General features: G+C 49.0%; 1 protein-coding gene across 3 annotated transcripts in view; it reads right to left on the reverse strand.

The window, feature by feature from the left end:
• Positions 1 to 22,781, reverse strand: part of MYH10 (myosin heavy chain 10) — an 89,298-nt gene extending 66,517 nt beyond the window's left edge. For 2 of the 3 annotated variants that reach the window (XM_040437491.1, XM_040437488.1), the window contains exons 1-2: positions 22,665 to 22,781; positions 13,338 to 13,708 (exon numbers count right to left, since the gene is read on the reverse strand). In XM_040437491.1, coding sequence (XP_040293425.1) covers positions 13,338 to 13,682 — 345 coding nt within the window. In that variant the 5' untranslated portion in view covers positions 13,683 to 13,708; positions 22,665 to 22,781. Of the gene's footprint in view, positions 1 to 13,337; positions 13,709 to 22,664 lie in introns of those variants that run through there. The other variant, XM_040437490.1, reaches the window with a different exon arrangement.
• Positions 22,782 to 25,284: the final 2,503 nt, after the last annotated feature.

Consider the following 25,284-nt stretch of genomic DNA (forward strand, 5'->3'; position numbering starts at 1 on the left):
CCTATGCGTCTCCATGGTAACAGACTACAAACCAACTGTGTAGTCTGACCCTGCATTCATGTGTCCTACCACTCCCTCTTCTTGGTAACCTGCAGACACTATAAGAGGCGGCAGAGGGAGTGGAGTAACCTGTGACTTGAAGGGTCAGACTACACGGGGTTGGTGTGTAGTCTGTTACCTAGGATACACAGCGTAGCACGGGAGCTGTATACTGAAAAAACGGCTCTAGCTTTATATTACGAAGCTGCATCATTTAATATTCTAGTTGTAAAAGGACGGCGCTGAGCTCGCCATGTCCGTCAGTCCTGTACGTGTTCATGGCTGCAGGGGAGGCGATGAGGCGGACTCGGGACCCCCGTTCAAGTGACTGGTGGGGGTCCCAGTGACCGTGTGAGTAGGTGATAAATGTACTGTGAGAAAATCCTTTAAGGGAGCTGACCCTGGTTATAGTTTGGACTATACAACTTATTCTGCTCCATCTGCCCCGTGCACCTCTCCCTTATCTTCCTCCACAGGACGCTCAGGCCGTCTATTCGAGAACAGAAATGCTGGTTGTCTGCAAAAAGAATACATAACTGGGCGTCAGCCCTGGCGCATTCTGGGGGAGTCACCACAGACGGGTTGAGAGCTGCAGTCCTATGTAAAACTGAAAATGTCTTGACGTCATGGCAAAGTGAGCCCCGCTGAGAAGCTCAGCTCTGCTATGTACGTGGTATGACCGCACTAAGTTTCATTCAGTGCCATACTCCCCTCTCGCTCTGCTCACCCTGAGCAGAATGCCAACCGCAGTTTAGACTGACACACAGGAATAACACTATGGAACTCTGCATACTAATATTCACAGCTCTGGTAATGTCAGTGACCCCCTCAGTGTGCGGAGGGACTCGCCCCCTCAGATCACGCTCGCTCTAGGGGCGATGTCGTCTTCTGTTTACTCAGAGAATTCTTTCTCCATCACGGAGGGCCCCTGAAATGTGTGGGAAAGTGCGGCCCCCGGAGCTTCGGCGGATTCGGTGACAGCCAGGATACAACACAGCTGAGGCTACTTTCACACCTGCGGTTTTTGTGGATCCGTCATGGATCTGCAAAAACGGATCCATTCCAATAATACAAACGCACGCATCTGTCATGAACGGATCTGGTTGTATTATGTCTTCTATAGCCATGACGGATCCGTTTTCTATTGTGTCAGAGAAAACGGATCCGTCCCCATGACTTACATTGTGGGTCAGGATCGACATCGCGGAGAGAAAAAAAAAGAAGCTGTTTGCAGCGTTCTGTCCGCGATGGGGACGCAACCAAACGGAACGGAGTGCATTCTGGTGCACTCCGTTAAGTTTTGTCCCCATTGACAATGAATGGGGACAAAACGGAAGCGTTTTCTTCCGCTATTGAGATCCTATGACGAATCTCAATAGTAGAATTTAAAACGCAGATGTGAAAGTAGCCTGAGGCGCGAGGCACGGACGCCCTCCCCGGTACTGGCCACACACCACGCTGCTTATTAGATAGCGGGACAGGATCGGCGGCCAAATAAACCTCTTCTCTCATAAAGTGATGGAGGATGAGCGGAGAAGTGCGCCCCATACGTGCTATACGCCCTGCTCAGTGACCAGCCTCCAGTAACAACCGTTACCATAGCGATTAATACCAGCCTCTGGTAATTACTCCATTACAATAGTGATTATCAGTCTCCAGTAGCAAATCTGTTAACATGGTGATAACTACCCGCCTCTAGTAATGATTCAGTTACCATGGTGATAACTACCCGCCTTTAGTAATGATTCAGTTACCATGGTGATAACTACCAGCCTCTAGTAATGATTCAGTTACCAAAGTGATTACTACCAACCAACAAGACATGGTGATAATTGCTAATACAAGTTGCCATGGTGATTTATTAGACCCTGGATGAAAGAGTCACTAATGTGACATAAGACGCCAGGGGGGGAGGTCCCCTTGGAAAGAATGGACTATGGTGGTCCTGACCCCCTCCTTTCCAGCGGTATGGACTACGGTGGTCCTGAGCCCCCTCCTTCCCAGCGGCATGGACTACGGTGGTCCTGAGCCCCCTCCTTCCCAGTGGCATGGACTACGGTGGTCCTGAGCCCCCTCCTTCCCAGCGGCATGGACTATGGTGGTCCTGAGCCCCCTCCTTCCCAGCGGCATGGACTATGGTGGTCCTGAGCCCCCTCCTTCCCAGTGGCATGGACTACGGTGGTCCTGAGCCCCCTCCTTCCCAGCGGCATGGACTACGGTGGTCCTGAGCCCCCCTCCTTCCAGCGGGCGGTCGCCATGCCGTCATTTCCAGGACCATAGTATGGCGCGGTTTCATGACTGGTCTGATCTGCCCCTCGTTAGTTCTGCGCCGGCATCTGATCCTGCTGTATGAACCCAGCACACTACCAATCTGCGCTGCCATGTAGCAGAGCCGTCAGCGTCCATCTGACAATGGGAGGGGGGGGGGGGGCAGGAGGATGTGTGGCCAGGTGTGCAGGAAGACCCATTGTTTGTGTGCACACGTGTGGAAGAGATGGAAAAGGGGCTGAGGGTAACAGTGGGGGAGGGGCGGGCCAGGTGCGCAGCGACTGTACACACATACACAGACGGTACATGAGAAGACTGTGGGGTCCGGAAGCAGCCAAACAGCACCAAAGGGGCTTTATTTACTGCATTTCCCCAATTTTAAGATTCCTGTTTGCTGTCAGTGAATGTAACTATTCTGTTTACCCCTGTCCAGACCTAACGCCTCTCACAGCAGAGGGTTTGCTACCGTTGCATCCAGTCCAAGTAACTCTCTGCTTGCTAAACAGACTGACACACTGTCACAAACGACAGGACAGGAGTGAAGAATTGAGCCAACAGAGGGTTGTCTAACCCTCAGCGGTGACTAGCCTGTCTTGTACAGGTGCTATGCCTCTCGGTGCCAACGGGAATGCTCCCATTCACTGACTGCAAGCAGAAACCCCGGAAATAGTGAATGACTGAAAGACAGTATGAAAAAAAACGTACAAAACTCTGCACAACACAAGAGAGAGCTGTGGTTACAGAACGTTACCACCATCGCTATTCGCTATACGTGTAACGAGCCTTGGGGTGATCGAGGGGTTAATAGTTTTAACACTTTCAGTCCTCACAGTCCATTTAGTCCCTAGGACTGCGATGGTGGAGGGGGCAGTGCTCGGTACCCGTGTACGTGGCTCCAAAAACGAGCACTGTACCTCAGTGGCGCCTCCATGGGGCAATATACACACACGGCGCCACGTAAAAAGTGCCCCCCATCAGACAATGGTCATTCTATTAACCCCTCCTCTTTCAAAGGAAGTGGTCTTGCCCTTTAAGACTGGCACATTCTCTAGACCCACCACCCCGCCGTCTTCCTGACATTCCAGAACAGAAGGATTACATTCAGGAAACCCCCTCAAGACGGTCAGCCCCTCTACTTAAAATACCGGCCCCCCCATATCACCAGGCTTGTTGGATTTGGCACGAAGCAAAGTGGTGAGAAATTCGGTGAGAGAAACTCTCCCTTTTAGCAAACCTGTCAAGAAGCGACCATATATGGCAGAGGACAGACTAACCCCGCCCACTTAAAGGGGAACTCCACCCGTGCAGGACCTGAACTGGGCGACAGTCCAGTAACGCTGCCTGCTGAAGACCAGTGTGTAATATACAACTATTGGTCATAAGCCTTGGAAATGTGACAACCACCAACTCCAGAGCATGAACTGGGCCCATGAAGGTTGTCACCCTCCCCCTCCCCCACCTATGAGTATACAGTCACGCTCCATCGAAGCTGAAGGCCATGAAAACTGGTCATGATGCATCGTGGGGCAAAGATTACGGCTGGATGTTTGTTACAATTGTATCCAGTTTACACTCCTGGCCGATACATTGTAGCAAAAAGGCAGAGAGATGAGCTGCGGATGTATTCAGCTCTTAGAGGATTGTAAAGACTGGATACAGTTGTAGCAAACCCTCTGCTGTGAGAAACATGGCGGGTTCCTTTAAGACGCAGCACTAACTGGTCTCGATGACAGCAAGCAGAGATCTTGAAAATGTAGATCAATCGTTTGCAGAAATCGTCGCAGGAGTTGAATCTGCAGCAGGGATCGGCAACCTTTGGCAGGCCAGATGCTATGAATCTACAACTCCAACAGAAGTGAAAGGAGGATCCTGGGAGTTGTAGTCTCAGAACAGCCCGAGCACCAGAGGTTGCTGATCCTTGATCTACAGCAGAGATCAGCAACCTCAGGCACTCCCAGCTGTTCTGAGACTACAACTCCCAGGATCCTCTTTTCACTTTTATGGAAGAAGTTACAAGAACAGCCAAGTGTGCATGCTGGGAGTTGTAGTTTCACAGCAGCTGGCGGTAACTGATCCCTGATCTACAGGGACGTCTGCACATGGAGTAGTGGTGGAGCGGAGGCTGTGACGTGCTGCCACCCCAGCGCAGGCCAGTCAATGCTGCGCCTTAAAGGGACCCGCCATGTTTCTGAAGCCTCAGGATGTCTGTGCTTCCCGACAGGAAGACTACCTGTGCGGTCTCGGAGCTAGATCTATGGGATCAGGGGACGGGAAGTAAGAACGGCAAGGAACCGGATGAAGTGAGCAAAATGAAAATAAAAATACGCTTTCTGTCAGGGGCCCGCACTGATCATAAGGGGGAGATGGTTGAGCCTCAGCTCTGCCGCTCCATTCATACTTTGCTAGTGCTATAGACATATGGGGGTCATAATGGGGGTCATAGGACCCCTGCCCTGGTGATTAGCAGGGGCACCAGCCATCAGGCTCTCCCTGATCAGAAAGAGACGATAAGCTGTCATTCTAGGACAATCCCTTTAAGCCTCCCCCATAAGGCTATTACCCAGCTTTCCATGCAGCATACTGAAGACGAGGGGTTTATCACTAAGCAGATTCCTATGGGGGGGTCTGATAAAGCCATATATATAATTCCCAGAATTGGTTACCCAGGATAATGAATGGAAAGGTATAAAAACAATACCCAAGGGTGTGATATGGTACTACAACCCCCACCATGGGCTTTGAGGGGGTAGGACTCTGAAGGAGGGGGGGGGGGGTCCCTTTAAGTGGGCATCAATCACTGAAGCGGGTGATGAATGGCTCCTGCAGTAAGGGAAATAAACATAGTGAAGGAGGAATGCGCCGATCCGGCAGTGGAGGGAAGCCGTCTATCAGGGAGGAATGCGGGAATGTGTCGTACCCTGGCCCCGCTCCAAGGACACACACATACCACCCGGCACAGCAATCCGGGGACCATCAACGGACAGATTGGGAACGCTAGAGCGACACTTCGCCCCATCTGCCAGCACCGAGCCAGGCGAGATTTATTATGTACTCCAGAGCTGGAACCAAGCCTGGAACATAGACGATGATTGGGATTAGACCAACGACACAGACCGGGATATTAATGGAGTCTTGTGAGAATCCGCTATAAATCACCGGCCTTTTATAGTCTATGAGACAATAGGAACCAAGTCACATGACCAACGCCGATACCTGGCCGCCCTCAAAGCAGCACTCCAATTACCAGATTGGGTCATCTATAACCAGCGCCAATACCTTCCCACCCCAAGAGCCTCGCCCCAATTACCAGATTGGGTCGTTTATGACCAATGTCTATACCCGGCTGCCCTCAAAGCATCGCTCCTATTACCACATCGGGGAGTCTATGACCAATGTCTATACCCGGCTGCCCTCAGAGCATCGCTCCTATTACCACATCGGGGAGTCTATGACCAATGTCTATACCCGGCAGCCCTCAGAGCATCGCTCCTATTACCACATCGGGGAGTCTATGACCAATGTCTATACCCGGCAGCCCTCAGAGCATCGCTCCTATTACCACATTGGGGAGTCTATGACCAATGTCTATACCCGGCTGCCCTCAGAGCATCGCTCCTATTACCACATCGGGGAGTCTATGACCAATGTCTATACCCGGCAGCCGCTTCAGAGCATCGCTCCTATTACCACATCGGGGAGTCTATGACCAATGTCTATACCCGGCTGCCCTCAGAGCATCGCTCCTATTACCACATCGGGGAGTCTATGACCAATGTCTATACCCGGCAGCCGCTTCAGAGCATCGCTCCTATTACCACATCGGGGAGTCTATGACCAATGTCTATACCCGGCAGCCCTCAGAGCATCGCTCCTATTACCACATCGGGGAGTCTATGACCAATGTCTATACCCGGCTGCCCTCAGAGCATCGCTCCTATTACCACATCGGGGAGTCTATGACCAATGTCTATACCCAGCAGCCCTCAAAGCATCGCTCCTATTACCACATTGGACTGTCTGCTCTTACGTAAATCACTGTTTAATGAGCCTTTTTTTTTTTTTTTTACTTTCTAATAGATTTCTGCTCTCAATTCTTCACCGTTTTCTAGATCTCTGCTTGCTGATGGTGAATGAGCACTTTCTTCTCATGTCTCCCGATTGGAAAGCTGCAGGTTGTTACAAAGTGCCTGTATACATCAGCCTGGAGTCCAGGAGTGGACCAAGTTTTAAATTTTACATTTTTTTGGGATTTATCTTAATTTACATCTTGCACTCTAGTCACATCCAAAGCTGAATCGAGATCCCTGCTGACACAGGCTGCGATTCATTGAGACCCTGTTGCGAGACACGAGCGAACAGATCGGCTAGAACTGTCATCCTTTGAGAAGTGGGAATGCAGCTTTGGATGTGACTAGAGTAGAGTCTTTAAAGCATCAAAGAGGATTTCCTTTGCTGGATGTATTGGACCACAGTGTTGCTGTGTGAGCCGGGCTAAGCTACATGGGAGGTGTACTGGGGACATATATAGGTCCTAGAGGTGGTAATACGGTGACACACAGATGTGGCGTCTGTCCTCGTTAGGCGCAATTCTGCGCCGGCTCCAAGTTGCACCGAGACAGGCGTGCAAATCTCAAATCTCTGCAAGCAGGAAGTGCCAGACCTCGCCCTGACATATCTGTGGCTACAAAGGGAAGGACTGTGGTTGTGTGCAGAGGACGGCCAGCGCATGTACAGGGATGGTCTACGGTCGGGGGGCCACCGCCATGATGTGGGCTGAGGCAGGAATGCGAGCTTCAATATGGAATCTCCTCTGGGCAGAGGTCAGGAAACGGCATGAATAGCACTTCCCTATCAGCCCACAAGCGTGTCTGCCAATAGAAACACATTATGGAATTGCTTCTTAGGCAATTGTCCAGGGTAGAGATAAGTTCGCTTCCCCGGCCATGCTACTTCCGGGACTGAGCTCCAAGATCGAGCTTCTAACAGCACTGCACGGGTTACATTTTGTGGACTCCTACTGCACTCACATCCAAAGCTGCACCGACAAGCCTGCTAGGGAAACAGACAATTTACCAGCACTGAATACCTAGAATGCCCTGTGCTCTCATAGACAAGTAGTAGTCGGGGAAATTGTGAATGCAGCTCTGGATGTGACTAGAGCACAAGGCACTTTAGCTCAACATTTTTGGGTAGATTGTAACTGTGAAAGGTTGCATACTGTACGTAAAATGCACAATCTACACCCGTCGGTGGAGTCGCCCTTAAATTTTGTTATTTTTAATCAGGCCACATATTTGAGGATTGCAAAACTTTGTTCCTGTTTATTCGAGAAGCTTCACGTCCGCAATCCAACTATCTGACATGGCGAGAAGATCCAAAGCAGCAAAACTTAAGAGATGGGGGGGGCTGCTGTCAAATAAAATCACGCTGGGCAGTAGTAATGCCCCTTTAAGGGAAGCCTGCTTTAAATAAACTGCCCCGGTGTGCTGTGATGTTAATACATACCGCCAATTGTGGACCCCCCCACCTAAAGCTAGAACAGGCTCTGGAGGACTGCAGGCTGATTTCAGAGGGTACAGTGTAATACTCTGTTTTTCCAGTGGGGGCACTGCAGGGAAAGTAAACATTTGCTCTGCCGTTTCCCCGCAGGCGAGCTGCTCTTCAGAAGCATCACAAAAGGGGGAAATGGCCACACTCGGGGAGGTCGATGGTGACAAGAATAAAAAGACACCTCTGCTCCCGACCTACAGGAACAAGCGTTTCCTCAGACAATTTGGGAGGATGTTTTTGATCCCTCCCGTCTACAAAAAAAAGGGGATCTCAGAACAAATAAGTCCAAGGAAGTCAGGAGGAGGCGACAGAAATAACCTCAAAGAATCTGGGAGACCACAGTCCACAGGGAGAAGAAGACCTTCCCAAAAACTCCCTAGCCGATTCATGCTTTAAGGGGCTGTGTCAAAAAGAACCCCCCTTTCATAAACTACTTTTATTGGCCCAGCCTATTTATTTGAAAGGAAATGATGTAATACAATACTTCCCCAGTAGTGGCCACTGCAGCTTCCTCTGGAAACAACAGCTGATCGGAGGCGATCAGCAGAACACCAGGAATGCTTCATTTTAGGGTTCATTCAGACGGCCGTATGCTGTCCGCAAAAATGCGGATCCATTATTTTTGCGGACAGTTCAGCATATCCGCAAAAAAACGGATTGCTTTCTGTTTTTTTGCTGATCCATAGATTTCACTGACAAGTATAGGACATGTTTATTTTTTATTTTTTTGCTAAGCCGTGCAATGGAAGAAAAGGGCCCCATAGAAGTGAACGAAACAGCATCTAATCCGCAAAAAAACGGATCCGCATTTTTGCAGACAGCATACGGCCGTCTGAATGAGCTCTTAAAGGGGTGACTCGAAGATAACCTCAGTCTAAGGCTACATTCACATGATCACACAGATACCGGCAATTTGCAGACCGCACATGGCCACCACTATTATAGAAAATGCCTATTCTTGTCCGCGATTGCTCTATATTTTTGCAGGGCCACGGAAAGGAACTACGGATGCGGAGAGCATACGGTGTGCTGTCTGCATCATTTGCAGTCCCATTGAAATGAATGGGTCCGCACCAGTTCCGGGAAATTTGTGGAACAGATGCGGACTCATTGGTACGGTCGTGTGAATGAGCCCTAAAGGGAATATGAAGATTACAGAGGGTGGGATGCGTCTCCCTTTCTGGAGGTCTCATGCCATCCTTGTATCATATCTGAATGGCAGCCATGTCTTCCCCCGGTAAAATCGGCAATCTAGCATGGTCAGCAGATTGGCCGAGTGACTACTTTTGGAAAAGGGTCTGTTTTGCTCCTCCTGGACTGGATTGTGACTGACTAACCGGCCCCAGGACTAGGAGATAACTCCGCCCACTACCTGAATCGGCCACAATGCATTATGGTCCTGAAACTTGCAACCAAAAAAAAAAGGACTGCCGGCCCATTTCCTTTAAAAGCCCCCCCTTGTGCTGTATTTATGCTTGGGGGCTAGTCACAACCGTGTATGAAGATATTCTGAATGGAGCTGCCCTCGAAGTGATCCGTAAAGTGGTATAAGGAGGGAGAGGACGCACTTCACCCCCCTAAAAAAACAGACTTTTTTTCTGTCCAGTCAAACTTTATTAGGTCATGAGAAAGCAATTTGATTTTGCAGGCGACGCTTCCCCTCCGCGAGCCGCCGCTTATCTGCTGCTCCAGATAAGCGTTCTCCATGGACCCCTCCAGATGCAGACTGAAATAGAAGGGTGACAGACGTCTGCTTTCTACAGCGATCCTCATCTCCGCCTGGCGGCTTATCTCCTGGCCCCGTACACCAGTGACGGCCTCCATTCCTTACCTCTGACACACTGCGTGCTCGGGCAGACCACAACCGTCTCTTGGCTGGGTCTGGAGGACCACAAATAGCCAGCCATATATACCGGGGAGGAGGGGATGGAAGAGACGTGTCCATTAGACGTATGGACATCCCATATGGAAAAGCTGAGATCAGGACATCACAACAGCTTAATAATGCATGCAGCATCTCAAAGAATCCAAGGGGTGGGGGTGGGGCAGGACATCTTAAAGGGGCTGTCCTGTTTGGAAAACATTTTCATAGAGGGGTCCCCTGTTCAGGATCCTCATCTCTTGGTTACTAAAAGGGTTTCCCGTTCTGGAGGACCTGTCCTATTGATCTGAATAGGCGTTGCGCAGTACATAATTCCACCTGTGGTGGCGCTGCAGGGAAACTGAACACTTACTGCCACATTGTATCTGATCGCTGGAGGTCAAGGGACCCTTCCAACAAGTAGGGACTGAGGAAAACCCTTTGGACATTTGAAAAGCTCCTTAAAACCCTACTTGTTAGTGCACATTTCAGCAGGATCAACCAGATTGGGCTGATCCTGCTGGTAAAATGATATCTGTGCTGTGAAAATCGGTTGCAGCATTCCTGAGAAAGAAAGACTTGCTCTTTACATAAATGATGGCTTCAGGGACGTGGCCAGCACTGCAAAGCTGGGGACCAGAGGGGCTACGCATTTGCATAAGGAATACGTCTTTTTTCCCCTCAGGAACGTTGCAATCAATTTTCAAAAGACATACCATATTAACCAGCAGGAACAACCCTACCAAGCAGTATGTCGACAAGTCCATGTACAGACTGCTCACGTCTGGCGACAAATGGTCATGGTCACATGCTCTGCTGCAGCCAATAACTGGCTTCGGTGGTGTACCGCTTGTGGCCATGTCACCGCTGAAGCCGGTTATTGGCTGCCACGGAGCATGTGACCATGACCATGCACCGCTGGATGTAAACCGTCCCGGATCAGAACATGGACACGTGAGAGCCACCATAGAGGACAGGATTGGCGGGGAGCAGGTAAGTAGGAATCTTCTAGTTACAGAGGCGGGCTGCGGGTATTAGATAAAAAGCCTTTAGTCCCGGGAACCCCTTTAAGTATCCTGCTGACTGGTGCTCTTTAAAGGAAAAGCTCCCTTCACCTGTATAATCTCTACGAGTAAGCCCCTCCTCCTATAGACGCCGCGTGTAAACGGTAAAGTCATGTGACCCCTCCTGGAATAGGGGGCCACTCATTTTCCAGCCCCCATATGCTCTATGGGAGACCATAAGGTTGGTAAATGTCTTCTTCTATGACATAAAACCTTTTTAGGGCGATGTGATGTCACTATGTGACATCACCAAATCCAAGATCATAGCTGCTGACCCTTATAATGAACGGGCCGCAGAGCTGTCGATCTGAACCAGTCACGCCCTGCTGCGGCACCGTCGTGGCCTGCCCCTTTAAGACACACATGCCTGTGTAGGTCATTACCTAATGCGCGGTTATTGATCTGCAGACTAATCCTCGAGATGGAAAAAGCTGGCGGTGATGACAGGCGCTCAGAATCCGGGGGCGGGCAGATGACAGCGCTGGTGACTGCAGATGGGAACTTGGCTCTGCTCCGCAGGCGACTCAGATAGCGGAAGACTTCATGACCACCAGGTGACCCTGGAACACTGCCCGGTGCAGGCCTCTGGCAGGGAACGGGTTAAACACGCCGGCGGCCAGTGGACAAAGTCCGCGCCTCCGCAGCAGCCGTGACCCCCGACGGCAAATATTTGGATTAATTGGAGGCTAGAAATTAAAAATGATGTTTATGCTGAACTTCGCCAGGAAGCTGCGGCCGAGGAGCGATCTGTCTTATATTGTTATACGTCCCCCAAAAAAATTTTAAAAAAAATGTCAAAATGAAATGAAAAGTACTCAGAATCATCACATAAGGCCTCTTGCACACGAACGTGTGCTGCCCGAGCTGCGGACCGCAAATTGCAGTCCGCAATGCACAGGTACAGACGGTGGGCCAGCCGCATGCGGATCGTGACCCCGTTCACTTGAATGGGGTCCGCGATCCGTCCGTTCAGGAAAAAGATAGGAAAAGTTCTATTTTTTCGCGGAACGGAACCCCACGAAAGCACTCCGTAGTGCTTCCGTTCCGTACCGCATCTCTGGATTTGTGGACCTATTTAAGTGAATGGGTCCGTATCTGTGATGCGCAATGCACACGGCCGGTGTCCCGTGTATTGAGGACCCGCCATATACGGGCCGGAGGACACAAGAGGCCTAACTGTGTGAGCCACCTAGTGCCTCATGCCTCAGTGAGGTCACTGCTACCCTGTCAATTCCCCTGAGGTCACAGGGCTTCTCTACACCCATTGGTAGAAGACATGGGGCTGGCGCTATGCACACACTGACCCCTGGTCATCAGGGGTCATAGGTCAGTTCATGGATGATGACTACTATCCCGACTGTACTATTCAAACCCCACGGCACCCCTGAAAGAGCCCCCAATAACACTGTACTAAAGGGCACAATAACAACCGATACGTGCAATATGTCCAACAATCGACTTGTGCACCAGTAACAATAAAAAAAAACAGCGCCCCACCCTGTCCTTAGGTTGTGTCTGGTACTGCAACTCCGTTAAAGGGGTTTTATGGGAGTACAATATGGAAGGCCTATCTTCAGGACAGGTCATCACTAACAGATCAGTGGGGTGTGCCACCCCCGCTGATCACATGTTTGAGGAGGTTGTGTAGCACTGTACATTATATAGTGGCTGTGATTGGTATCGCAGCCCGGGCCCATTCCATGTGATTAGGAAGAGGCCGGGGGTGGGGGTGGTGTCAAACTCCCATCAATTAGATACTGATGACCTATGCTGAGTTTAGATCATCATTATTCAACTCCCGAACTTTTATAATATGTAAATTAGGTCTCTACCAGCAAGTAGGGCGTCTACTTGCTGGTAGCTGCTGCAGAAAACCGCCCCCTCGTCATGTTGATTGACAGGGCCAGCCGGGTTCTCCTCCTCCGGCCAGCCCTGTCGGCATTTCAAAAATCGCGCGCCTGTGTTCATTTGGCGCAGGCGCTCTGAGATGAGGAGGCTCGCCTCCTCAGAACTCCCTCAGTGCGCCTGCGCCGATGACATCACCGAAATAGAAGATGTCATCGGCGCAGGCGCACTGAGGGAGTGCTGAGGAGACGAGCCTCCTCATCTCAGAGCGCCTCCGCCGAATGAACACAGGCGCGCGATTTTTGAAATGCCGACAGGGCCGGCCGGAGGAGGAGATCACGGCTGGTCCTGTCAATCAACAAGAAGAGGGGGCGGTTTTCTGCAGCAGCTACCAGCAAGTAGCCGCCCTACTTCCTGGTAGAGACCGAATTTACATATTATAAAAGTTCGTTTTTACAAGAAACTGCTGGATCAAAGTAAGTAAGACCATTATATTTTCATATATCGCAGGATAAGTAATTTAACTACCCCAAAAAAAAAAAATAACTTTAGTGGGGTGACAGAAGCCCTTTAAAGTAAATGAGGCTGAGCTGCAATACCACACACAACCTGTGGAGGTGCTGTTTATGGAAGAAGCAGACATGTTTTTCTAATCCTGAGAATGTAGAAATACATCAGAAGTCACATTCACGTTTCTGCGGAGTACTTACATAGATGAGTCCCGAGTAATATCTGTCCTTCAGGTTGTGCAGGACGGAGGCCTCGTTGAGGCAGGTCAGTTCCGCCATGTCTTCCACCTTGGAGAACTTGGGTGGGTTCATCTTCTGGATGTCATCCTTGTTCACCATGGCCTTCTTGCCGTTCTCAGCTAGCTCCACCACCACCTCGTCGCCTCGCTCCTCCTTGATGCTGGCTGCCTCAAACCCATGCCGTTCCGACGGCACCCACACCAGCTTCTTGGCCGTCCAGTCAGCCTGCGTGGCGGGATTGTAGACCACATCGCGGTCCACGAAGAGGTATCGCTCGGGGTCATCCTGCCCCACTCGCTGAGACATTATGACTTGGAGTCTCAAGGAATCACCTACGGAAAGAAGAAACACATCAAGCTTAGATACAGCAGTTCAGAAGCTTAGATTCACCAATCATACAATACAGACAAGAGGAAGCAAAACTGTAAATATAAAGTTTCACTTCACAAAAAGAAACGAAATAATTGCAAAATGTTGTAACTAACAAAACGCAAAGGACAAGAAATTGTAGAACATGTCCTAAGACCTACACAGTACGGAACCGAAGACAAACACTGCAACGGCTGTACATAAGAGCAGTATTATAGTAGTTATATTCTTGTACATAGGAGCAGTATTATAGTAGTTATATTCTTGTACATAGGAGCAGTATTATAGTAGCTATATTCTTGTACATAGGAGGCAGTATTATAGTAGTTATATTCTTGTACATAGGAGCAGTATTATAGTAGTTATATTCTTGTACATAGGAGGCAGTATTATAGTAGTTATATTCTTGTACATAGGAGCAGTATTATAGTAGTTATATTCTTGTACATAGGAGGCAGTATTATAGTAGTTATATCCTTGTACATAGGAGGCAGTATTATAGTAGTTATATCCTTGTACATAGGAGGCAGTATTATAGTAGTTATATTCTTGTACATAGGAGCAGTATTATAGTAGTTATATTCTTGTACATAGGAGGCAGTATTATAGTAGTTATATTCTTGTACATAGGAGCAGTATTATAGTAGTTATATCCTTGTACATAGGAGCAGTATTATAGTAGTTATATCCTTGTACATAGGAGCAGTATTATAGTAGTTATATTCTTGTACATAGGAGGCAGTATTATAGTAGTTATATTCTTGTACATAGGAGCAGTATTATAGTAGTTATATTCTTGTACATAGGAGGCAGTATTATAGTAGTTATATTCTTGTACATAAGAGCAGTATTATAGTAGTTATATTCTTGTACATAGGAGGCAGTATTATAGTAGTTATATTCTTGTACATAGGAGGCAGTATTATAGTAGTTATATTCTTGTACATAGGAGCAGTATTATAATAGTTATATTCTTGTACATAGGAGGCAGTATTATAGTAGTTATATTCTTGTACATAGGAGCAGTATTATAGTAGTTATAATCTTGTACATAAGAGCAGTATTATAGTAGTTATATTCTTGTACATAGGAGCAGTATTATAGTAGTTATATTCTTGTACATAGGAGGCAGTATTATAGTAGTTATATTCTTGTACATAAGAGCAGTATTATAGTAGTTATATTCTTGTACATAGGAGGCAGTATTATAGTAGTTATATTCTTGTACATAGGAGCAGTATTATAGTAGTTATATTCTTGTACATAGGAGGCAGTATTATAGTAGTTATATTCTTGTACATAGGAGCAGTATTATAGTAGTTATATCCTTGTACATAGGAGCAGTATTATAGTAGTTATATCCTTGTACATAGGAGCAGTATTATAGTAGTTATATTCTTGTACATAGGAGGCAGTATTATAGTAGTTATATTCTTGTACATAGGAGCAGTATTATAGTAGTTATATTCTTGTACATAGGAGGCAGTATTATAGTAGTTATATTCTTGTACATAAGAGCAGTATTATAGTAGTTATATTCTTGTACATAGGAGGCAGTATTATAGTAGTTATATTCTTGTACATAGGAGGCAGTATTATAGCAGTTATATTCTTGTACATAGGAGCAGTATTATAATAGTTATATTCTTGTACATAGGAGGCAGTATTATAGTAGTTATATTCTTGTACATAGGAGCAGTATTATAGTAGTTATAATCTTGTACATAGGAGGCAGTATTATAGTAGTTATATTCTTGTACATAGGAGTCAGTATTATAGTAGTTATATCCTTGTACATAGGAGGCAGTATTATAGTAGTTATATTCTTGTACATAGGAGCAGTATTATAGTAGTTATATTCTTGTACATAGGAGCAGTATTATAGTAGTTATATTCTTGTACATAGGAGGCAGTATTATAGTAGTTATATTCTTGTACATAGGAGTCAGTATTATAGTAGTTATATCCTTGTACATAGGGGCAGTATTATAGTAGTTATATTCTTGTACATTGGAGGCAGTATTATAGTAGTTATATTCTTGTACATAGGAGGCAGTATTATAGTAGTTATATTCTTGTACATAGGAGTCAGTATTATAGTAGTTATATCCTTGTACATAGGAGCAGTATTATAGTAGTTATATTCTTGTACATAGGAGCAGTATTATAGTAGTTATATTCTTGTACATAGGAGCAGTATTATAGTAGTTATATTCTTGTACATAGGAGCAGTATTATAGTAGTTATATTCTTGTACATAGGAGTCAGTATTATAGTAGTTATATCCTTGTACATAGGAGGCAGTATTATAGTAGTTATATTCTTGTACATAGGAGCTGTATTATAGTAGTTATATTCTTGTACATAGGAGGCAGTATTATAGCAGTTGTATCCTTGTACATAGGAGGCAGATTTATAGTAGTTAGATAGTTCCTTTACATATGTGGAATGGACAATCTACGCAGAAAAAGGGATTTAGCGAAGCCTTTGTCTTTCTTGTGTAATTCAGCAATAATGACAGTGTATGTACTGATGTGAATATCACCTGGGACTGGGATTGCATAAAACCAGCACGTCCCAAAGAACAGGAGCCAAGCTTTCGCACTTCCCAGGAGACCTCCTACTTGGCCGGGGAGCCTGGATTTGGCTGTCTCACAGTAGGGGTGTACTCAGTAATCAGACTGGATATAATCTCCCCTTATTACTAATAGCTTCACCTGTCGCTTCTTTCCTGGCAGGACGCAGACTCATGGACCCTTGTAAAACTACAGGAAGCCCATCAGTGTGTGTCATCCAGGCCATGACAGCCCCATAACATCATCTCATTGAACTGCGCAGATCTTTGCTTCCTACCCCCCCTCCCCCCGTCAGGAAGATTCACCAGAGGAACAAACCCCTCTGAAGCCTAACTATAAGACCCTTGCCAACCCCTGTGCCCACATCTGCCCATTAACAGTCCCTAACATGACACCTGGCCAGTTTTTTGTCTCTCAGGCTTGGGCTCTGAACCATCACCCATCTCAGTCAATGGTTTTCATAACTTGTTAGTATTGCCATGCTAATGAAATGCTACCAGGGCACCAGATCTGCGGCGCGGGCACCTGGCGCTGATCAGAGGGTCACCGCAGTGGTATTTTCGCTGTTCTCGGTTACGGCATGCTCCACTACTGTGCTGCACAAAATGTGGGTCCAGACTCCGGCCATCATTGTATTGGAATTTCCTTCCTTCCAGCTCCAGGAATAACAATTTTCCGAAACAATGGGACACAAACGATTGTGGTGAAGCCAGTCAGGTGCACATGGGGCCAGTTTGCTGCAATCTTCTGCAGAGGCCACAATTCCCGTCTCGACAGCCATAAACGAGGGGCGAAGGTCCCACCGACCCCCTCAGTCTCACAGCTGCAGTGAATGGAGAGGTGGTCACGTCTGCCCGCCTCTCTCCATTCATATCTATGCCAGTTTCAAAAATAGCCAACTTCACCATTTTTTGCAAAGAAGTGAATGGAGTCGCACATGGGCAGCCATCGCTCCATTCACTGCACCCACAAGGCGGGTGTCCCTCGATCTCCACAGATGTGAATGAGGCTATGCCAAAAGGCCACCTGCACAGGTTGCGGAATACGAGCATTTTCGAAATTGTGGATTTTGGCGCGGATATGACGCAGAATTGCGGGTGACGCTAATGAGGCTCCCCCGACATCGAATGTCTTCATCCGCGCATGGGGAGAAGCAGCAGCGGCGGTGCGGGGAGCCAGGTACGTTTATTCATTGTGAGGGGCCCGGGCATATGGGGGGCATTTAATAGTCTTGGATAAACCCTTTAAAGCTACTGCGTCGCGCAAAATGCTGGAAAACGTGGTTGCATTGTGACCCGACAGACTGCAAGACTACATTTACTAATGCACACGAACGTTTTTTTTTCCAGTTTACGTTCCATTTTTGCGTTCCGTATACGGAACCATTCATTTCAATGGGTCCGCAAAAAAAAAAAAACGGAATGTACTTCGTATGCATTCCGTATTTCCGTTCCAACATAGAACATGTCCTATTATTGTCCGCATAACGGACAAGGATAGTACTGTTCTATCAGGGGCCAGCTGTTCTGTAAAAAACAGAATGCACACAGACGTCATCCGTATTTTTTGCGGATCGCAAAATACTGAAAAAGCCATACGGTCTCGTGCAATAGGCCCTAGACTGCGTTCACATCTCCGGCGAACGTTTCCGGAGTTCACCGGATCCCTATAGACTATAATGGGATCTGGCCGCTTTCCGGCATAGGTGCTGGGTTTCGTCTGGAAAAATACCGCTGCAGTGTTTTTTGTCCGGCCAACCGCTGACACATATGCCGGATAATCTCTAATGAAGACGTGAATACGGCCTCACATAGCTACTACTAGTTTCGAATGGCGCTGTAGCCTTAGGCTGGCCACAGACGCCCCGGACCGCAACTCCCTACATCATAGATCCCTCAGAGCTAGTGAGTTTGGGTCATTAAAACCCGCAATCGGGTCAGGACACAAATCCGGACACACTCTGAACATGTGAGGAGTCCCTCCTGGCTCCTTGACCAGATGCCCCGTGATGGCAACTTCTCAAATACCCCACTGAGCTGGCAACACCCGTGATTAGATAGCACATGCCCACTTAAAGGGGTATTCCAGTAGGTAGGGGATAACTATTAGATCCCAGCGGTAGGACCCGTAGGAGAGGTCCAAAGTGCCCCAGTGTAACCCGTCTAGGACCGTCCTGTGTGTGGGTAAGGCCTCATGCACGCGACCGTGCCTTTTTTTGCAGTCCGCAAAAAAACGGAAGCCGCCCGAGTGTCTTCCGCAATTTGCGGAACGGAACAGGAGGCCTATTGTAGACATGCCTATTCTTGTCCGCAAAACGGACAAGAATAGGACATGCTACGGAGCAACGGATGTGTACAGCACACCGAGTGCCGTCCGCATCTTTTGCGGCCCCATTGAAGTGAATGGGTCCGCATCCGAGCCGCAAAAACGGCGGCTCGGAGGCGGACCATAACTACGGTCGCGTGCATGAGGCCTAATACACAGGACAGACAATAGGATCCCGGCAGACGTCTGTGGAAGTTCTGTCTCCTAGGGTGGTCCAACTCTCTCAGGCGGGGGGCTACACCGTGACACTGCATCTAGTGATTGCCAACGGGGTCACGCTGCAGACTACGACCCGTGCGTTCTGCAAAAGACAGAACACATCCTATTCATGGAAGTCAACAGGTCCGCAAATAAGACGGAGGCAACGCGGATGTCACACACAAAACACAAGCGGTCGTATGCGCGACTACACGACAGGACTGACGCGCGCGTTTGCGACTTGCTTGGAGCAGGAGAGCACATGCTTCACACAGAGGACATGGAGGCCCCAGTCTTCTCATCTCTAGGGGTCTAACAGTTAACCCTTACATGCTCTAATCTGAATAACCCTCATAGCTTTCTACAGATACCCCAGCAGTGCCTACTCTAACACCCCACTAATGCCCACCTCCTCCAGCACTTGTACCCAGGTAATACATCATCTACCCCCCCCAGTAATCCGCCTCAAGGTCTCGGAAAATGGAAAGAATTAAAAACTTCTTAGAAGAATTCAATCCACCTTGATTCTAACATTTGCATACAAGCTCCTGCCGATGATTAGAAGGTCGGGGAGATTACACGCAGGGGCCACGCTCCCATAAAGCGGGCAGGATAACCCCTATCTATTAATCCGGATACAGCCGCACACAGGTTAACACGCCTCGGGGTGCCTCCCCCCAGACCCGAATGTAATGGGAAGGGTATGGCGGCGGCTGCAGAGACAAAGCCCGGGTGCAGATATCTGGGGCAGGGTGGAGGGCGTGCGGCGGGCTTCGGCACCGCTGGGCCTGGCGGTTCTGTTCTGCTGTGGGTAGGTTGGGGGGGGCACGGAGGAGGGGGCTAGAGGGAGCGCATGGAAGCTGCAAGTCATGATGTAGACAGGCTCTTTGTTCCCTGGGAGCTGCTGCAATAAGAGATCTGAGCAGCCGCCCACCTACTGCCGGGTAACTGTTCTCCACACTTGTTTTCCCGAACTTAACCCCTTCCCTGCCATCCCCTCCCCCACCTCCCTAAACAAGGTCATGCAAACCCACCATCCAGACTGAAACAGGCTCAACAGCAAGTCCTGGGTGGTGCCCCTGATCCGTCTGATGGGACCAAGATAAGACACATGCCCCGGCCAGGAGAATGAGACAGCACCCACCAAGTGCCCGCCCGCCGTGTGCCACAGGCCTGAGACACATGGGCACCAGACTGGGGAAGGGGGGGAGATCAAGCTGCCCCTGCAGGCGACCAGCAAGGCTGGAGTCAACCATATGGCTAGTTGGTTAACCCCTTCTCAGCTGCAACCAGCAAAACATGGCTGCCTCCACGTAGAGTGAATGAATGGGGGGGAGCAGCAGCGGCCGGCATGGCACCTTCCCTGGCAGATCCGCGCACGGCAGGAATGGTTAACCCCTTTAGCTACCACAGTGCTGACAATGAGCCACAATATGGAAACCCCTTGGTTGAGGGGTTAATTAAAGGTCTAGCCCACCACCATACGAAAAAAGGGGAGGGGCACACAAAGGAATTTTTGGGGGGCACCGCTGAGGGTACAGGGAAGAAAGGAGTCACATTCCAGAGAATATCGCGCCCCACAGTAATACATAAAGGATAGGACATGGGGGTCCGGGGGAATATTCAAGAGGGGCAAACAGCTTGGCACTGCCAGGCCAGACGGGTCTACCGTGGCTCTTCCTATACATAAGTGACAGGACACATGGTGGACCCCTCCATAGTCTGAGTACTACAGGTTGGCATCACATACTTGAAGATGGCACATTTGTATAAGGGGAGGGGGATTCTTTAAAAAGAAACCAAAAATAAGAGAGGGGTTTCTAAAAGTATTTGGCTGCCAATGTCCAGGAGTGCAGCTGAACTTTAAGGGTATCCTTGAGGTTGGGGGGGGGGGTTCCCTTATAATTAAAGTGGGTATTTCAGGGGAAGGTTTTGAGAATGTCTTTAATGAGCGTCAGGAATTCAGAGTGTCTGACAGAAAGAGCAAAAGGTACGGGGCACCAGAAGGGGCATAGCATGGGCACGGGGTATTAGAGAAGGGGTATAACCTGAATATGAGGTACCAGAAGGGGCACAGCGTGGGCAAGGGGTATAACCAGGGTATGAAGTACCAGAAGGGGCATAGCGTGGGCAAGGGGTATAACCTGGGTATAGGGTATCAGAGAAGGGGCATTATTTAAGCACATGGTATTAGAAAAGGAGCACTGCCAGGGCATGGGGTATTAGAGAAGGAGCACAGCCTGGGCATGGGGTATTAGAGAAGGGGCACAGCCTGGGCATGGTGAATAAGACAAGGGGCACAGCCTGGGCATGGGGTATTAGAGAAGGGGCACAGCCTGGGCATGGTGAATAAGAGAAGGGGCACAGCCTGGGCATGGTGAATAAGAGAAGGGGCACAGCCTGGGCATGGTGAATAAGAGAAGGGGCACAGCCTGGGCATGGTGAATAAGAGAAGGGGCACGGCATGGGATATTAGAGAAGGGGCACAGCCTGAGCATGGGATATTAGAGAAGGGGCACAGCCTGAGCATGGGGCATTAGAGAAGGGGCACAGCCTTGGCATGGGGCATTAGAGAAGGGGCACAGCCTTGGCATGGGGCATTAGAGAAGGGGCACAGCCTGGGCATGGGGCATTAGAGAAGGGGCACAGCCTGGGCATGAGGCATTAGAGAAGGGGCACAGCCTGGGCATGGGGCATTAGAGAAGGGGCACAGCCTGGGCATGGGGCATTAGAGAAGAGGCACAGCCTGGGCATGGGGCATTAGAGAAGGGGCACAGCCTGGGCATGGGGCATTAGAGAAGGGGCACAGCCTGGGCATGGGGCATTAGAGAAGGGGCACAGCCTGGGCATGGGGCATTAGAGAAGGGGCACAGCCTGGGCATGGGGCATTAGAGAAGGGGCACAGCCTGGGCATGGGGCATTAGAGAAGGGGCACAGCCTGGGCATGGGGCATTAGAGAAGGGGCACAGCCTGGGCATGGGGCATTAGAGAAGGGGCACAGCCTGGGCATGGTGAATAAGAGAAGGGGCACAGCCTGGGCATGGAATATTAGAGAAGGGGCACAGCCAGAGCATGGGGCATTAGAGAAGAGGCACTGCCTGGGTATGGTGAATAAGAGAAAGGGCACAGCCTGGGCATGGGGTATTAGAGAAGGGGCACAGCCTGGGCATGGGGTATTAGAGAAGGGGCACAGCCTGGGCATGGGGTATTAGAGAAGGGGCACAGCCTGGGCATGGGGTATTAGAGAAGGGGCACAGCCTGGGCATGGGGTATTAGAGAAGGGGCACAGCCTGGGCATGGGGTATTAGAGAAGGGGCACAGCCTGGGCATGGGGTATTAGAGAAGGGGCACAGCCTGGGCATGGGGTATTAGAGAAGGGGCACAGTCTGGGCATGGGGTATTAGAGAAGGGGTACAGCCAGGGCATGGGGCATTAGAGAAGGGGCACAGCCAGGGCATGGGGTATTAGAGAAAGGGCATTAACCTGGGTATAACCAGGGCCTGGAATATTACAGAAGGGGTGTACCCACACAGGGGGTATTTGTACCTGGGCATTTAGGGGTGTTATTGCCCCAGGTACCGGGTGGTCAGGGATGGGCACTGGGGAAGGATATTACTTTGGGGAGAAAGGCATGAGGGGGGTATTAGTGGAGGGCATTACCTCAGCAGGGAGTGCCCAGAGAGTGATTAGTCCCCAATATAATATACCATATTACAGGAGCGCCCGCTAATTACTCCGGGTGGGGTATTACAATTATATTACTGTCCATATCACAACTACCATGAAAGCCATCCGCCCCAGCCCGCCATCCCCCTCTTACCGGCGGCTCCTGGGCTCCCTCTCTCAGTCTCTGCGCCTCCCGGTAACCACCAGCCCGTCACCTCACCGGCCACGCCCACCGACACCAGGAGGAGCCTTTCTAACCTTTCCGCCTCCTCTATTGGCCTACGCCGTCTCTCCTGCACCCCGCTCTCCGCTCTGATTGGCTATAGGAGCTGTCAGTCATCCCGAAACCGTTACTTCGCTCCCTCTCCATCAAATTTTTGCTCTTTTACCCGCCCTCTCCTGCAGGAAAGAGGCTGGAGGCGGCTGTCAATCATCAACTCTGGGTTCTTATTGGTTAATGTGGTTTCCATGGAATCCGGCAGGGTAGGCGGGGTTATTTGGACCGGATTGCGCAAGTTTGATTGACAGCTGTGTGAGCCCCACGTGGGTGTAATGCTGATCAGAGAAGACGCAGGTAAAACAGTGCGTCTTCAGGCAGGTTCCTCCCAAATCTAACCTTACACCCCCTTATAGTGCACCCCATAATGTAATGCATCCTTATAGTGCACCCCATAATGTCATGCATCCTTATAGTGCACCCCATAATGTCATGCATCCTTATAGTGCACCCCATAATGTCATGCATCCTTATAGTGCACCCCATAATGTCATGCATCCTTACACCCCCTTATACTGTACCCTGCTATATATGATTACTCCCCCTTATAGTGCACCCCGTTATATAATATATCCTTACACCCCCTTATAGTGCACCCCATAATGTCATGCATCCTTACACCCCCTTATACTGTACCCTGCTATATATGATTACTCCCCCTTATAGTGCACCCCGTTATATAATATATCCTTACACCCCCTTATAGTGCACCCCATAATGTCATGCATCCTTACACCCCCTTATACTGTACCCTGCTATATATCATTACACCCCCTTATAGTGCACCCCGTCATATAATATATCCTCACACCGCCTTATATTGCACCCCGTTATATATCCTTACTCCCCCTCATAGTGCACCCCCGTTATATAATATATCCTTACAACCCCTTATACTGTACCCTCTTATATATATTATTACACCCCCTTATATTGCACCCCGTTATATATCTGTGACAGAAATGTCACAACAGCTTTAGGCACGGACGGTATGAAACGCGGTGACGTCACTGTCTGGCGGTAAGTTCGTGGGCAGAGTACGGCGGTGACAGAGCCGCTGGTGGGGTGTCACATTGATTAGCTAGTTCTGCCGCTCTCCCCTTTTATTTCTGACACATGACCTAATTTTTACTGTCGCTTTAAATTGGCATGGCTTGCAACGCGTTGCCTCACGTCTGCATTTATTTTTATTTTTTAGGGAGTATATATAGTAATATCATTTAGAAATTAGTCCTTGTACAAAATTTAGAAAAACAGGCTCCTTTATTTCAAACACAGCGCCACACCTGTCTGCAGGTTGTATGTGGTATTGCAGATTATCCCCATTCACTTTAATAGAATGGAGCTACAATACCAGACACAATGTATGGACAGGTGTGATCCTGGCAGAACTACTGCTGTGGCAGCTGCTTTGCAGGTAGAGTTGTTGCGATACCAAATTTTTGATTCGGTTTCGATACCATGAAAAAGTATTGCGATACTCGATACCATTCGATACCACGCGAAAAAAATAAACAAAAAAAGCCACGTGCATTCCTCATTTTTAAAAATGGCGAATCGCGCAGTTTTTATTTTATTTTTTCTGTTCCGGCATTCACCACCTAGATTTTTTTTTTATATTTTAATAGTTTGGACTTTTCTGACGTGGCGATGTAATATGTTTATTTATATATTTTATATGTGAAATTGGGAAAAGGGGGGTGATTTATACTTCATATTTTAGTGTTTTTTTTTTTTTCACTTTTTATTTAATAACTATTTCCCCCCTTAGGGGCTAGAACCTGGGATCTTTCATCCCTTTTCCTATTCACCCTGATAGATCTCTATCAGGGTGAATAGGACTCCACACTGTCCCTGCTGCTCTGTGCTTTGTGCACACAGCATCAGGGATGTTACCATGGCAACCAGGGCTTCTGTAGCGTCCTGGCTGCCATGGTAACCGATCGGAGCCCCAGGCTTACACAGCTGGGGCTCCGATCAGAAGCTGCCACTGCACCACCAATGAGGGGGAGTGGAGAGGTCCCTGTGGCCACTGCCACCAATGATTTTAATACTGGAGGGTTGAGAGGGGCCGGCGCACTGTGCCACCAATGATTTTAATGGGATGGGGGGATTGAGGGGGAGGGGGTGCACTGCACCACCAATGATTTTACCCCTTTATACAGGAGGCGGGTACTAGCAGATCAGCGGCAGTTAACTGCCGCTGATCGCAGCTCCCTGTCAGGGGCAGGGTGCCGGCAATGCGATTCTGCTGCCGGCACCCGCCTCCTGTATGTGTTAAAGACTGACTACTGTATATGAGTCCAGACTTTCACTATTAGGCCACACAGAGCGGCGCCCAGCGATGTCTCAGCACTCACCATTTAGTCCTGGGCGCCGCTCCGTTCGCCCGCAGTGCCCCATTACTGTCTCCTCTCCTGCTCCACATGCTGCTGATTACTATCGGAGCGATGGGAGGAGACATCAGCTTCACTAGTGGGCGTTCCTTCTCCCTGGC

This window comes from Bufo bufo, chromosome 6, assembly GCF_905171765.1.
Source record: "Bufo bufo chromosome 6, aBufBuf1.1, whole genome shotgun sequence".
In the NCBI taxonomy this organism is placed as follows: domain Eukaryota; kingdom Metazoa; phylum Chordata; class Amphibia; order Anura; family Bufonidae; genus Bufo; species Bufo bufo.